Source organism: Anguilla rostrata, chromosome 16, assembly GCF_018555375.3.
Source record: "Anguilla rostrata isolate EN2019 chromosome 16, ASM1855537v3, whole genome shotgun sequence".
NCBI lineage: Eukaryota > Metazoa > Chordata > Actinopteri > Anguilliformes > Anguillidae > Anguilla > Anguilla rostrata.
In genome coordinates, this window is record NC_057948.1 from 1,905,476 (window position 1) to 1,920,875 (window position 15,400).

A 15,400-nucleotide genomic window follows, 5' to 3' on the forward strand; every position below is an offset into this window, starting at 1 on the left:
ACATGGTATCGCTGCAAGATCTGCAATTCGCTGTTCCTGGATATCTTTCCCAATAAACTCGATCCTCCTCATTAATGTTGAATCTGAAAGCTTCAGTGCATGTATTTGCTTTATTATTATTATTATTATTATTATTATTATTATTATTATTATTATGCAAGGTACATTATCTCAGCTGAGGTCAAAAAGCATTGTTGAACAATTTCAGCATCCGTGAAAGCCTTTTTATGCCCAGCTAAAATCCATGCGATCTCCTAAGTGGCCTCGGTCGATTTCTCGGCAACAGAGACTGATCTCGCCATCATTTTTTGCTGCTCAGTCAGAGTCTGTGTCAACTGTTTCATTTTATTAGTCCTCAGGTTGCTACCTGGCGGGTACAACATGTTGTACTTGGCATGAAAAGCACTAAAGTGGCGTTCAAGGTTAGACCATTAACAATTGGCACTAGTCTTCTGGCAAATTAGGCAGAATGGAGTGAATTCGTATTGCACAAAGAAAAACTCACCAGTCCATGTACCCTGAAATTTTCGGTGTTCGTCCTGAATTGACCGCACCTTTTTCTTTGCTGGTGCAGCATCGGTGTCTTGGGCTTCTCGGCCAAACTGATCTGCATTTGCCTGTTTCTAACTCTGTCACCGTCAGCTAATGAAGAATCACTTTTCTCGTTCTGCTTTTTTCTAATCATAAATCTGTCCATTTTGAGTGGGCAGAGGCCGAGACAATATTTGATATAACCTTATATCAAACGGCATTATGGAATATCAAATTTTGGCTTACGTGCTAAACTTGCAAAACCATTCGCAAATGCAAAGCTACACACATAGGCTATACGACTACCCATGATCCCTCGCCTACGATCTTTCACGTATCTTCAGTATGCTGCGATCTGCTGGATAATTCATTTCAATGTGCTAAAACAGGACATACATGGAACATATAGAAGTAAGTTATAGCTATATTCTTATTGTTTTCAGTATCATAAAAAACACGTTTTCAATGTACAAAATGCCAAGTTACTCACACATACAAGACATACCCCGTCTATAACTCATTCATTCACACTACAAAAATCCAGGCCTGCCATTAAAAGTATTGATATCAAAATGACGCCAAGTTACGGTACTACAAACAATATAGGCTATCTTGCCTCACTGAAATTAAATAAGATGTATTCCAAAGCAATGCTACCCAATATTTCCTCAATTCTTTCAAGTCACTTGGCCCTGTGTGTATAAGCATGCAGTACATGGACGGCCAAACATATGTGTGGATGGCTTTCTCACAGTCAAGATTGATTGAATAGGCGTCTATATGTCCAATTTGTATTGGTATGTATGTATTTCGCTGCACAGCCTCTCTGTTGTGTGAATGATTGTGTGTTTCTTGGTATAAATGTTTGTTTGTAAATGTGAATGTAACATGCTGCGAGGGAAATGTCCCCATGGGGATAAAGAAGTTCTCTATGTATGTATGTACAATATATATTTCACATGCAGTATTTATTGTACGTCGCAAATATACAATAACTTGTACATTTACTCAAATTCAGTTCAGAAGCAAGTATAAACCTATGTTTTCTGTAGTTACTCACCAGCAGTTTTCTACATGAATTTCAATGTGTTCCATGAGGCAATTCGAAATATTTGACACTTTCATCTGACACGACGTTTGCATGACATTGTAAAATGGTAAGATTACAAAACACACGGCCAAGTGACTTGAAAGAATTGAGGAAATATTGGGTAGCATTGCTTTGGAATACATCTTATTTAATTTCGGTGAGGCAAGATAGCCTATATTGTTTGTAGTACCGTAACCTTTGATATCGTCATTTTGATATCAATACTTTTAATGGCAGGCCTGGATTTTTGTAGTGTGAATGAATGAGTTATAGACGGGGTATGTCTTGTATGTGTGAGTAACTTGGCATTTTGTACATTGAAAACGTGTTTTTTATGAGATATAAATTTTTTTTGCAAAGCGTTTTATTATGAGAGTGAGAAATGCGAAGTGACCCTGTAAGAAACGGTTGTGGATTATGGCTATCGTGTGAATTTGTACAGTCTGATGTGCGTGTACCGTTTAGCAGTTTCGGTTTGCGATATATGTGAAAACAGTTCAGAAGGGTGCCGTGGCGTAAGCGTAAATCAGCAAGCACATAGAATTAGAACACTCTAGGTCGCAACTTATGTACCCTTCTGTCCTGCTCCGTTGTCTGTTATTTCGTGGAGATGCACTTTTAGTGTTTGTAAGGTTTATAAGGCATTTTGATAGGCTTATCTGCAGGTGAGAATCCTGTTCGCTGTTTTGCTAAGCTAGAACCGGAAAACTTGATAGTGGAGAATAGGAGCTGACGCATATGTCCCAGCAGGCTTTGCATATGAGAAAATAACAACAGTGTGAGAGAAATTAGGAGGAAATGATGAAATTGCGTAGTTGAAACAATATGTTTTTAGCAGAATGGGCATGTAGGTGAAGGTTGACATGATCACAGACTATAGTGCGGAGTAAATAAAGTGACCACGAGCGAGCTTAGTTTCCTTATGGAAGGGTATATATAAGAGTCTGTATAAAGTATTAGCTGTTAAAGTGGAGGGTTAAGTAACGTGTGAAATCTATTGCACTGATGTGCTTTTCTCATGTTCAGTACTAGTAGTTATACTTATGAGTGAGTCATGATTTTAAATGTAATGTTTTAATGGGGAGTTGCAGAACGTACTTACGTAGTTATTGTTTGTATGTGGCTAGATAGAGAACAGGGCGAGGTAACATGAATGTAGAAACGTGGCGTTTGCTGATAAGAAGGTTTTGTACGGTAGCCAAGTGAAGAAATATAGTTAGTAGAAATGGAACAGTGGTGAACTGGTGTAACTTTTTAATAAAATGAATACATTTGCCGTCATGAAATGCATATGGGTGGCTGTGAGTGAGTTTTGGTAAAGAAAATATAAAAGCGTAAGAAAACGTTAGTGTAAAAGAGGAAATGATCTGTCTGAGGGCGAGTCGGGATTCAAGCTTTAAAGCGGAGGTTTACCAGTCTGTGACTTTGTTAGTGCAGCACCATGACATAGCTATGCAATGTGTGAAATATCATTAGCAACCCTGTCCGTGGTTTTAAAGACGAACACAGGCGAGTAAGCACAGAAGAGCTCCCGTTGAATCCATATGGCTTTGCAATATTGTAGCCGGTTAATAACTGAATGTGCAGACGGTACGTCATAATGCAGTGTATACGTTCGGTGAACGGCGGGTAGATATGGTGCAAAAGCAATAATTGAGAAGTAGTAGACAATTATTAGTGAGCGAAGGGTAGAATGCAGCTTTGAACAATTTAGACGACTCTGTATCTCTGCTCTTGCAACACGACCTGCCACCCATGTTCAATCTGCCAAACCTATAACAGCCAGAGTTTAACTGGCCATCTCGCAGCCCAATCCTCCCGGAATTGGGATGGCAGGTATGCCATCCCGCCAAGTTACGCCTTGGCGGGGGCATGCCCCATACCTATACAGCACCGAGAGTTTGGCACTTTTCAAGGTTCCCCACAGAAATAACCACAACAGCCACAGACACTCAGCCCTTAAAAACATTAAATTCTGTACATTCTGACCCCATTTCAACAGACAGAATTCATAAACAACTTCACATGTCCACACAATAAAGCCCCAAACTAAGGGGATTTTGCGTTTTCTCCTTCTTCTTCTTCTCATTCTTATTTTTCCTGCCGCCTATCCTACTAACAACATGTCTCCCCATTGGACATTTCACTGACACCAGCCAAATCTGCACCTACACGACCCAATCAAAAACGTGCATACACACGCAAAATACCCATCCATTTTTACTCTGAAACATTTCCCGTTCAAGCAGCTAGTCCGCCTGTGGCCTAGTGGGTAAGGTTACAGTCTTGAGAACATGGTGTCGTAGGTTCAAGCCCAGCTTGGAACATGTTTCTTTAACTTGCTTAGACCCTCACTAATAATTGTCTACTCCTCCTTAATTATTGCTTTTGCACCATATCTACCCGCCGTTCACCGTTCAGTTATTAACCGGCTACAATATTGCTAAGATATATGCATTATGACTTACTGTCTGTACGTTCAGTTATTGACCGGCTACAATATTGCTAAGCCATATGGATTCAACGGAAGCTCTTCTGTGCTTACTGGCTTGTGTTCTTCTTTAAAACCACCGGCAGGTTCGCTAATGATATTTCACGCATTGCCTAGCTATGGCACTAGCTAACGAAGTCACAGACTGGTAAACCTCACTCACTCACGGCCACCCATATGCATTTCATGACGCAAATGTATTCCTTTTATTTAAAAGTTACACCAGTTCACCACTGTGCCATTTCTACTAACTATATTTCTTCACTTGGCTACCGTACAAAACCTTAATATCAGCAAACGCCACCTTTCTACATTCATGTTACCTCGCCCTGTTCTCTATCTAGCCACATAGGCTACACAAAATTACTACGTATGTACGTTCTGCAACTCCGCATTAAAACATTACATTTAAAATCATGATTCACTCATAAGTATAACTACTAGCTCTGAACATGAGAAAAACACATTCGTGCAATAGATTACATTACATTACAGGCAAATAATGTGTGCACTGTTATTTAACCCTCCACTTCAACAACAAATGTTCAATACCGACTGTTATATATACCATTTGATAAGGAATATAAGCTCGCTCATGGTCACTCCATTTACTTCGCACTATACTCCGTGATCATGTCAACCTTCAACTACATGCCCATTCTGCTAAAAACATATTGTTTCAACTACGGAATTTCGTAATTTCATTTTAATTTCTCTCACACTGTTGTTATTCTCTCATATGCAAAGTCTGCTGGGACATATGCGTCTGCTCCTATTCTCCACTATCAAGTTTTCCGGTTCTAGTTTAGCAAAACAGCGAAGAGGATTCCTACCTGCAGATAAGCCTATCAAAATGCCTTATAAACCTTACAAACACTAAAACTGCATCTCCACGAAATAACAGACAACGGAGCAGGACAGAAGGCTACACAAGTTGCGACCTAGGGAGTTATAATTCTACGGGCGTGTTGATTATTTTGTCAGTCAAGGCTCGTTGGATGGACGTCAAATCCGTGAGTACATACCATATTCCATCTGCGTTCCTGATGCGTTTACGCTTACGGCACTGCATCCTTTCTCACAGCCATTACATATATAGCAAACCGAAACTGCTGAACGGTACACGCTCATCAGGCTGTACAGATTCACACAATGATAGCCATAATCCACAACCGTTTCTTGCAGGGTCGCATTTCTCACTCTCATAATAAAACACTTTGCAAAAAGAACTGATATCTCATAAAAAACACGTTTTCAACGTACAAAAATGCCAAGTTACTAAAAAGTATTGATATCAAAATGACGCCAAGTTACGATACTACAAACAATATAGGCTATCTTGCCTCACCGAAATGACATAAGATGTATCTCAAAGCAATGCTACCCAATATTTCCTCAGTTCTTTCAAGTCACTTGGCCCTGTGTTTTCTAATCTTACCATTTCACAATGTCATGCAAACTTTCTGTCAGATCAAAGAGACAAATATTTCGAATTGCCTCATGGAACACATTGAACATTGTACATTGAAATTAATGTATAAATTCATTAATGTACAGAACTGCTGCTGAGCAACGACAGGAAGCACATCTCTCCAGAAAACATGTTTATACTTGCTTCTGAACTGAATTTGAGTACATGTGCAAGTTATTGTATATTTGCTACGTACAATAAATACTGCATGTAAAACACATATTGTACATACACACATAGAGAACTTCTTTATCCGCATGGGGACATTTCCCTGGCAGCATCTTAAATTCACATTCACGAACACAATTGTACCAAGAAACATACTATCATTCACGCAACAGAAAGCCTGGGCAGCGAAATACATAGGCCTACATACCAATACAAATTGGACATACACACACCTATTCAATCAATCTTGACTGTGAGAGAGCCATCCACACATATATTTGGCCTGTTCATGTAGTGCATGCTTATACACAGGGCCAAGTGGCTTGAAAGAACTGAGGAAATATTGGGTAGCATTGCTTTGAGATACATCTTATGTCATTTCGGTGAGGCAAGATAGCCTATATTGTTTGTAGTATCGTAACTTGGCGTCATTTTGATATCAATGCTTTTTAGTAACTTGGCATTTTTGTACGTTGAAAACGTGTTTTTTATGAGATAACTGTTTACACCAGGAAGTAGGCCATTAGCCTACAAATACACAAACTATAGCCTAGGCCTGTGTGAGACATGGAGGCTATCTAGTAGCTGTGTAGTAGCAACTGCCCATAATCCATTAGCCGTTCACAATGAACAAAGATTCTTTATCGATACCTACTTTTCCATCTCAGCCAAGCGTGAGAACTTTGGCGTTTCCCAATTCCGACATTTCCGCTTAGATTTACGTACACGAATCCCAAATTCACGTAAAACGATTGATTGGAAGACCCCGCTCTGATCAACTAAGGGATGTGCCTACGACCCAATTCTACTGCGTTCCGGAAGGTAGCCGAAAGCATTCACGCCAGGGATTCTTTAGCAGTGAGAGCATCTAGCGTTGACTCTGATGGTGAGCAACTCAACAATAAGCATGCCATTAACTTGTGCCCGCATATGTTGGAACGTTTCCGCTTTTAGCGAAAGACTTGCGATATTTGTGAAACCAGCCCCTCTGTGAGACGTCCCCGCAATCAAATATGTATATTCGGTGTTGTCAATTTAGCGACTTTTAGAGGAGGCCATAGCTACTTTCCATAGAAAATAGTTGGCAACACTGTGTATATTATGCGTTTACCGCTAGACTCAGAGCTCAGCAGAATTTAAATAAGGTTGATGACATTACCCGGCTAGAATCTGCAGCTAGCAGATATGGACGTGGCAGCAGCTTCCAGGCTTGAACATGGTGTCCTCTGTGGAGGGGTGGCGGCCGCCGCAAAGCAGCTCTCCTTGAATGAAGCTCCCTGGCCAGTTAGCAGTGAAGACAGTGCACTGGTATCCTCGATATCTGGAATATTGTAGCTTAAAACAACGCTTTTCGTGGCTGGCCCCAAATGGATCGCCTGCCTGCTGCAGCTACAAAGCTTAGAAGTAAGGAGCAATGCGAATAAATAGTAAGACTTCCTCATAGTGCCTAGGCTGTGAGCTTAGGCTAGCAGCGAACATGTAGCAAGCAGACATGGTTTAGACTGGCAGCATGCCGTAGCTGGATTGCAGGAAAAAGCGTCGATTTACAAAGCAACGTGCAGCAGCTTGCATGCAGGAGGAGCAGCCGAATGAGTAGAGGGAGGCTGTTTAAGTAGACCGCCCTGTTAGGTGAATGTACTGTGATAGGCGAACATCACTCAGCTGAGCCATTAGCTGATTCAGCCGGAGCGCTTGACTCTTGTGGCCTGCTAGAACTACGCGATGCTCCATATTTGCCAGAAAAATAAGCTAAAATTCCCTGTTTTGCATGAGGCAGGCGATCTATGGGTCCCACCTCCTGCAGAGTTTGTCTCAGGAGAGACAAACCAGAAGACAAAGCTATTTATGAGGCCAGAGGCCCAGTGTGGCTACAGGACAAATAAAGATCCGGTTCTGTTTGATCTTAAGTTTAAATGCAATTTGTGGAATTTAATTGAAATCATTGATTGGAAAATCTTTATGTCTATGTTAGAAGAAGAAGTAAACTTCCATGGTTTTTATAGGTATACAATAGCTGAACATAATTACCTCTTATACTACCTATTATATTCCTGTTTGGTCTTGTTAGAAAGGGACTAAATTCATGAATAGTTTGGTAATAATTCATGAATATTTAGCCCTGCTTTCAACAACATAAGGTCACTTTAATGTAATAAGTACACTGTCAGCTTTTAGATGGACCAGTCCTTGTGTTAAATGAGCCTGCCTCCCCGCCCACCCCCAACTTTCCACACCTCAACTCAGCATCTCTCAATCAGGGCAAACATGCTCAAGCCATGCTGCGTTAAGTGTTTATGATGACCTCAGGAAAAAAGTTGTGTTGTATTTGGTCTTTATTTTGGTGGTGGTTTCTTGGTTGTGCATTTTAGCTCATTTCATTTGTTCCTATGGCATATTGTTTAATTTCTTCTCTTTTGTTTTGTACCTTAGATGTAGTGAGCCTGCATTCAATAAGTGCATGATTTCAAGAGTGTATCATTTCAATTCACTATTTTAATTGACTCCTTATTTAATAAAAATATTTAGTCTTCTTACCTGATACATAATTTGTTTTGGCTTGTCACTTGATTCTACCAGGTTACTGTCGACTGACCTATCAAAGAATTTGTCTGTTTAATTTATAAATGTCATTTTCAATAATAATTGTTAAATTAAGTCATGTAAAATACATTTTATATGTAGGTTAAGGGAGAGGTTCTTGCACGCAATTCCACTTGTGTTCAGTATTCAGAGTGCTGAACATTTTAACAAGGGCATTGACTGAAAGTACTTGTCTGAGGGTGGCACTGTGGTGCAGTTGGTAGCACTGTCACCTCACAGCAAGAAGGATCTGGGTTCAACTCCGGTGTCACACACCGTGACCCTGATAGGGACAGAGGAGCTGGACACAGGGAGATTTGGAAATTCCAGATATCTCTGACATTTTATTGGGGTAGCGAGAGAGAGCGTAATCACAAACCAACACAAACAAAAAACCTTCGCTCATTATCCTCACGGGATCTGGGCAAAAACAATAAACTAAAATACAAAGACAAAATAAATGAAATTATACGAGCGCTTTTCAGCCTTTTCTCTGGTCTGTACGTGCTCTCTCTCACCATCGTGGGGGATCCCGTTCTCAGACGCCTACTGTGGAAAGAAGCACACTTCTAAATCCTGGACTGATTCATAATATCATCCAGGTGTGTGCCTGCTTAACCAGTAGGTGTGGTCCTTTAATTGCCCTGAATTCCTCCCGCAAACCGAGCCCTGCCACATCCGGCCTGGGCCTTTCTGTGTGGAGAATGGCCTTTATTTTGCATGTTCTCCCCGTGTCCACGTGGGTTTCCTCCGGGTACTCTGGTTTCCTCCCACAGTCCAAAGACATGCAGGTAGGCTAATTGAAGACAGTAAAGTGCCCAGGTATGAGTGTGTGAGTGCATGGTGTGTGTGTCCTGCAATAGATTGGCAGCCTATCCGGCCCAATGCACACTGGGATAGGCTTTAGCACCCCTCGTGACCCTGCCCAGGATAAGCGGGTATAGATAATCGATGGATGATGGATGGATGTCGGTTGTCCAACAGTGCTTCCTGGAGTTTTACGGCCAATATTGAAATGGAGTGATCTTTGTCTGCAACATGTTATACGTGCATGTAAATACACTGCTGTCTGAGTTTTAATCACAATATAGACCGCTGCTGGGTGCTCACTGCTTATTCCTGTATTTTAATGTATAAACACAGCGTGCAGATGTTCCCCTGTCATACAGTACTGCACTGCTGTCCTGCTCTCCCTGGGAGTATCGGGGCTCCCCCACTCCCTGCCCACTGATCTCTTAGCAGTGTGCAGCACCAGGGGTTCCTGAGACGGCCTCAGCACAGGGGCTCAGCTGATCCCTTAACAGTTTCTGGGGGCAGTTCTGGAGATCAAATAAAATAAAAAATTTCTTCAGATGCCACTTTGTTTAGTTTTATTTTAAATATTCATTAAGGGTGCCAATAATTTTGACCTCTAAGCATTTGAGAAAACTGCTATTACTCAAAAGTTTTTTTTAAAGAATATTTTTTTTATCATACTGAAAGTAAGTAGTTTCTCAAAATGTTTGAGCGGAAAATTTGCATCAATGGGTATATTGATTGTCTTACACAATAATTTTTGCTGATTTTCATAAAGAGTGCCAGTAATTCCTGAGTTGAATGTATAAACTCTTCTTTGCAGACTGAACTACTGTGAACTCACACAGAAGTCCTGTAATATTGTGGCCTCAGCTCTCCAGTCATCAAACTCACCCCTGAGAGATCTGGACCTCAGCTACAATAACCTGGGAGATTCAGGAGTGAAGCTGCTCTGTGCTGGACTGAGGAGTCCAAACTGTAAACTGCAGAGACTGGGGTGAGTAGTGCTGTGTACTGTGTGACTTTAAATTGGTAGAATTTGTGTGATGTGTGTAAGAGTGAATTTTATCACCGGGTGGAAAAAAACCTCACTAATATTCAGAACCTGTAACCTGAATGTTTATGTGTGAATACGATTTAGCGTATAAGCACATTAACAGGGGTGTGCTCATATGAAATGATGGGCGGCAAGACATTGTACCCTGGAGAGACTATCTACTGCTGCCAGGCATTCGTTCAATCGTTCTGTGACATCAAGACCTTCAATCATAGGAATCCAGGAATCTAAAAATAACTAATTAAGGCTTACCCCATCTGGGTAAAGAGACTAATCTAAATCAAAATATCCCAGGGCATGACCTCTGCATTATTTTATTGAATGACATTCAGATCCATCTGAAATCACTGAAAATTAATTTAAACAGTTTGAGATCTGTGACGATGTGTAATGCTGGACCCAAACGCAGGACTCGAACACAGAGGCTTAGGAGAAAAGCAACTGGTTTATTGAGAGGTATCCAAACTGAGCAGGGCAATTCAAAACCGGAACTGGACTGGGAAAGGCTGGAACCGGACTGGACAAGACTGGAGCCCGAGCAGGTACAAGCAGGAGCAGGAGCAGGTCCGAACAAGACTGCAGCTGGAGCAGGTCCGAGCAGGAACAGGAGCAGGACCAAGCAGGACTGCGGCTGGAGCAGATCTGAGCAGGAACAGGAGCAGATCAGGACTGGACAGGGCTGGACTGGGAGGCCGGCAAAGGGCAGGCTGGACACGGCTGACAGGGAACGGGAAACGCAGACAAGACGAGGACGAACAAAATAGAGACCAGACAAACACGACAACAGGAAAGACACAGACTGGGGAACCTGAACGCAAAGTGGCAAGTAAAAGTGGATAAGAGTTAGGAAAAAACCGGGGAACAAGACTAAAGAGAATTCGCTTTTACGCAAGCCGACGAGAAGCTGCAAGGAACAGAGGCAACGATCTGGCAGAGAGTGGTAGCCGAGCCGAGAATAAATACTGGTGAGCGTGACGGGAAAGCGTGCGGAATGCAGGGGAAACAGGTGGGTAAAATGAGGTATTCAGGTATCGCTGAAACTGAGACCCGCCTCTGCTGTGGAGGCAAGCAAAGATGGTGAAAAAAGAGACAAGATACACGAGGCAAAACAGAAAACATGAGAAACGGCGGGGACGTTACAAGATCAATGATCAGTTTAAAAGAAAGTTTTGCGCCTCACCAGTTTAAGAAAGATAGATAAAGGAGGAAGAAAGTGAGGACAAGAGGAGGATGACCGATTATTTTCGTGGGTAAAAATAATTCTCAGCATTAATGACACTCAATGAACTTGAAATATATTATGTAAAAGCTTGCATCAATAGTATACATTCTTTTCAAAACATTGTTTTCCTTAATTCCAAATGTGCGCACAATACATTAAAGATACAACTGTTTTGAGCTGAGACATTCATTGTACCTTTCTTCACCCACCTCCCACCGGATCTCAGGGTCCACCCACCTCCAAAATCCCAATTGCACCCCTGGTTACGACAGTAACCTAAAGTTCTCTTTCATCATGTTGTGTTTGAGATCCACCAACGGGGAGATATGGACAACTCCCAGATTGCCCTATGCTCACAGCTGTGGCTCGATTGCTTGAGCCTGACATGCACTTCCTGTTTGTGGTAGAGAGAGAGAGGAAGAAGTCTTGTGGAGTTTGGAAAAGTTAGTTACAGGATTGTATTGTGCTTTGAAATGTGTATTTGTTATTTCATTTTAGTTTTTAAAACCCATATTAAAAGTAAAGTAAGATTGTTTTGCTCAGTAGGTGAAAATCTTTGTTGCCGTCAGGGGACAGGGAGGGAATTTTCAAATTTTTCCTCCCTAGCCGGTTAGCTAATTCGGCCACCTTCTTGCCGTTTTTGGTTGTTCGCTTTCCCAGGAGCAAAACATAACTGTTGTTAGATAGTTTGCCTTCATTGTTATGTGCTAATGTTAGCAGTAGTTTAATATAATCTGGTTCTGGATGAATTTTGTTTTATTTTGTCCTTTTTATTTATTTATTTTTTATTTCACCTTTATTTCACCAGGCAAGTCATTAAGAACAAATTTTTATTTACAATGGCGGCCTGGCGGCGTCCTGAGATATATGAATAAAATATTACCTGGGTTCCTTCAATTATTGCTATTTAGTAATTGCTATTTTGTAAAAGGTAAGTTAGTTCATTTAACCCAATTAATTCTGCACCTGGTCATTCTTATTTAAACACTTAATATTAGTTAGTTTAAAGTGCCTCTCCAGTTTCTGCTGCTAGTTGTCCGGAGCCACTGATGCGTTTTTAAGTTGTGGTCTTGGTGTCTCCGTCTCAGCAGGTAGGAGATCTCCTAGAGCGTACAGACAAACTCCTTGAGTTCTGTATGTAGAATGAGGGGCCATAAATAGAAATGAGCTAAATTTCAGTCACTGTGTGGAATGGCCTGCCAGGTCATGTAGTAGGGGCAGAAACTCCAGGGATTTTTAAGACTAGGCTTGATACAGTGTTAGATTCTGTCTAGTCTGTAGGTAATCAGAGCAATAGGTACAATTTAGTTTGAAAATTGGCAAGCGTTGTTGGGCTGAATGGCCTGTTCTCAGCATATGTTATGTTATGTTATGTTTTGTTAGTTGAGACTCTGTCAGGTCTTGGGAATGAAGTCTGTTGGGAATCTTCTCCTTTTGTGGAACCATGTTGGGACCAGTGAAGTAACACACTGAGGACCACTTTCCAGTTGAAAAGGTTTTATTACGATGCACAAAGGGAGATTCACCACGGTGCCTCAACAAGCGCTCTGTCTGAATCTCAACGAGACAACCACAAGTGAGGGTTTAACTATTCTGGTCAGTGATTATTGCCAAATGAGAACATTCCCAGGAAGGAATAAACATTGCACCAGACTCCCCAAGGCACACCCATTTGATCTGCAGGTGTTGTATTGCCTTACAATGATTGAACTCTATATGTGGCCATCTGTCGCTAACAGTGGGAAGTTGTTGCAGAGTGTGTGTTGGTGTGTGAAAATGCGAATGGGGAGGGTGATGTCTGGCACATCTTGTGTAGGGCAGTACTAAAGACATTCCACTGCCCAAAGCTATAGCCAGGGTACAGGAACAATGTGAAGTACTGAAACCCATAGCAGATGAGGGGAGATCTGTTCACCTCACACAGAGCTCACCCCCAGAATTGAGTGGGCTACTGGCCTCCTGGTGACGTTCAGGCGGTAGAACCTCGCTAAAGTATCTGGAGAAACCCAGCCTGCCGCTGAATAAATTTCCTGTGAGGAGACCCCATGGAATAGGGCCCACGGTGCAGCCATGCCCCTTGTAGAATGAGCGTGTGGAGAACACACACAGGACACCGCATATGCAGCCCATGCTGCTCTTCAGAGGAGAAAGGTGGTGGGTGAAAAGCGGCAAGCTCCAACACCTCTCCTGTGAAAGCTGGGAAGCTTGAGGCATAAAGGCTGGATTGGGCTTAGGAGGTAGATCTTACCAGGTAGATCTTATTGGTAGAAAAGGATTTCTCTTTATCCATAAGGTTCTGTGAAAAGCACAGCTCATCAGAAACAGAGCTCTGGTAAGGCACTGACTGACAAGAGGCACACCATCTTTCTAACACCTGACACTTATTGTCATAAAGTGACCTGGTAGAGGGTACTCTCGTGCTCTGGATGGCTGCAGGCACGTGAGGGGGAAGCCCTAATGCGTTGAGGTTATGCCTCTCACGGGCCAAGCCCATAGAGCTACTCGCTCGGGGCAGGGGTGGTGTATTTCCCCGTTCACCTGAGACAGGAGGTCTGTGCGTAGTGGGAGCGTGCATGGCTGTACATGAAGGAGAGGGATAATCACTGCAGTAACATTTCCACATCTGGGGATGGAGACACCATTCCCCGTACAGTGGGTTTCCCCTTGTCAGCAGATCAGCGCTCATGTTCAGAATTCCTAGAACATAAATCAATCAGTCAAATTTTATTTATATAGCGTATTTCACAGCAATTGTCACAATACGCTTCACAGACAACCCTGGCTTAGACCCCCACATGCAGTCCGCTGATAGGCAAGCTCACATGGATACAGAGTATAAATCCAGTCCTAAGAACGTTACGCTCCAGGATGGGGAGAGATTGCACTGAAACCAACAGACATCAGATGCGTCAGAACTCGCTGAGTGTCCTGCACAACTCTGGGTTTTGAATTGGCAATAATCAGCTAATCGTCTATATAAGTCAGTATTCTGAGCCTCATTAGTCTCAGTGGAGCCAGACCCGCCTCTACACAAAGACAGAACACCCGTGGACTCAGGGAAAGGCCAAAGGGTGGAACTGTGTATTTGTAGCAAACACCACAATGGGTGAAGCGGAGGAATTTTGTGTGAGGGGGATAAATCCTTATGTGGAAGAAGGCATCTTTCAGATTTACTTATGTGAAATAGTGATGTTAAGTTAATTAAGTGTTAGTTCTTAATAAGAAGTTTGATTGATGAATTTTTATAGATTAAAAAGTTACATTTCAATAAACTATTTCAATAAATAACCTTATGTTGGTGATTATATTTTACATTTTTTAAATTTTTTAATTTTTTTATATTTAAAAATATTTTTTATTAGAGAGTCATGGATCCCTCGACTGTCAGCATTAGTGAAACGTTATTGGTCCATTCCTGGAACATCAGTGCCATCTTCTCAGCTGCTGGTCTCACCTTCAGCAGACTGCACACCAGACTGACCCCAATGCACATAGACATTGTCATATTCCTTAACAAAAATGCTTAAGTATTAAGTTACGCATATTTTAAGTCATTCTTTTTATAGGCCATGTAGTAGATTTTATTCTAATCAGTTAATCATTATTAATCAATTATTGGGTGCCGACGATTGATTAAAAGAATTGCACAATATTTTTCCAATCGTTCTTACATATTGAACGTGAAAGAGTGCTTTATGTTAACATTTTGAAATTATATTGCCTCAAATGTTTGTTTAACACTAAGATCCAAAATAGGAAGTTGAGAACCGTCCTTCTTTGGGAGCTGGAAATAATGAAAATAAAAACTATGTTGGGTTCGATCTCTGGGAACCACACGTATTTCCCCCTTTTTGTAAGAAGGAAGGAATTTATTCCTCTTAAACATGGGAGCGCTCTCTTGTGTTTGAGAGTAAATGACTCTGTAGAAATGGGGGTTTCGCTCTGAACTGGAGTCTGTAGCCCTTTGCTATTGTCTGTAGCCCTTGGCTATATTA

The 15,400-nt window shown here is 41.6% G+C and overlaps 1 protein-coding gene across 2 annotated transcripts in view; it reads left to right on the forward strand.

Annotated features, from left to right (window-relative positions):
• The window catches only part of LOC135242411 (NACHT, LRR and PYD domains-containing protein 12-like), a 120,620-nt gene that overhangs the window by 87,473 nt on the left and 17,747 nt on the right, over positions 1-15,400 (forward strand). For both annotated transcript variants that reach the window (XM_064313491.1, XM_064313490.1), the window contains one exon: positions 9,950-10,123. In XM_064313491.1, coding sequence (XP_064169561.1) covers positions 9,950-10,123 — 174 coding nt within the window. The remainder of the gene's footprint in view (positions 1-9,949; positions 10,124-15,400) is intronic.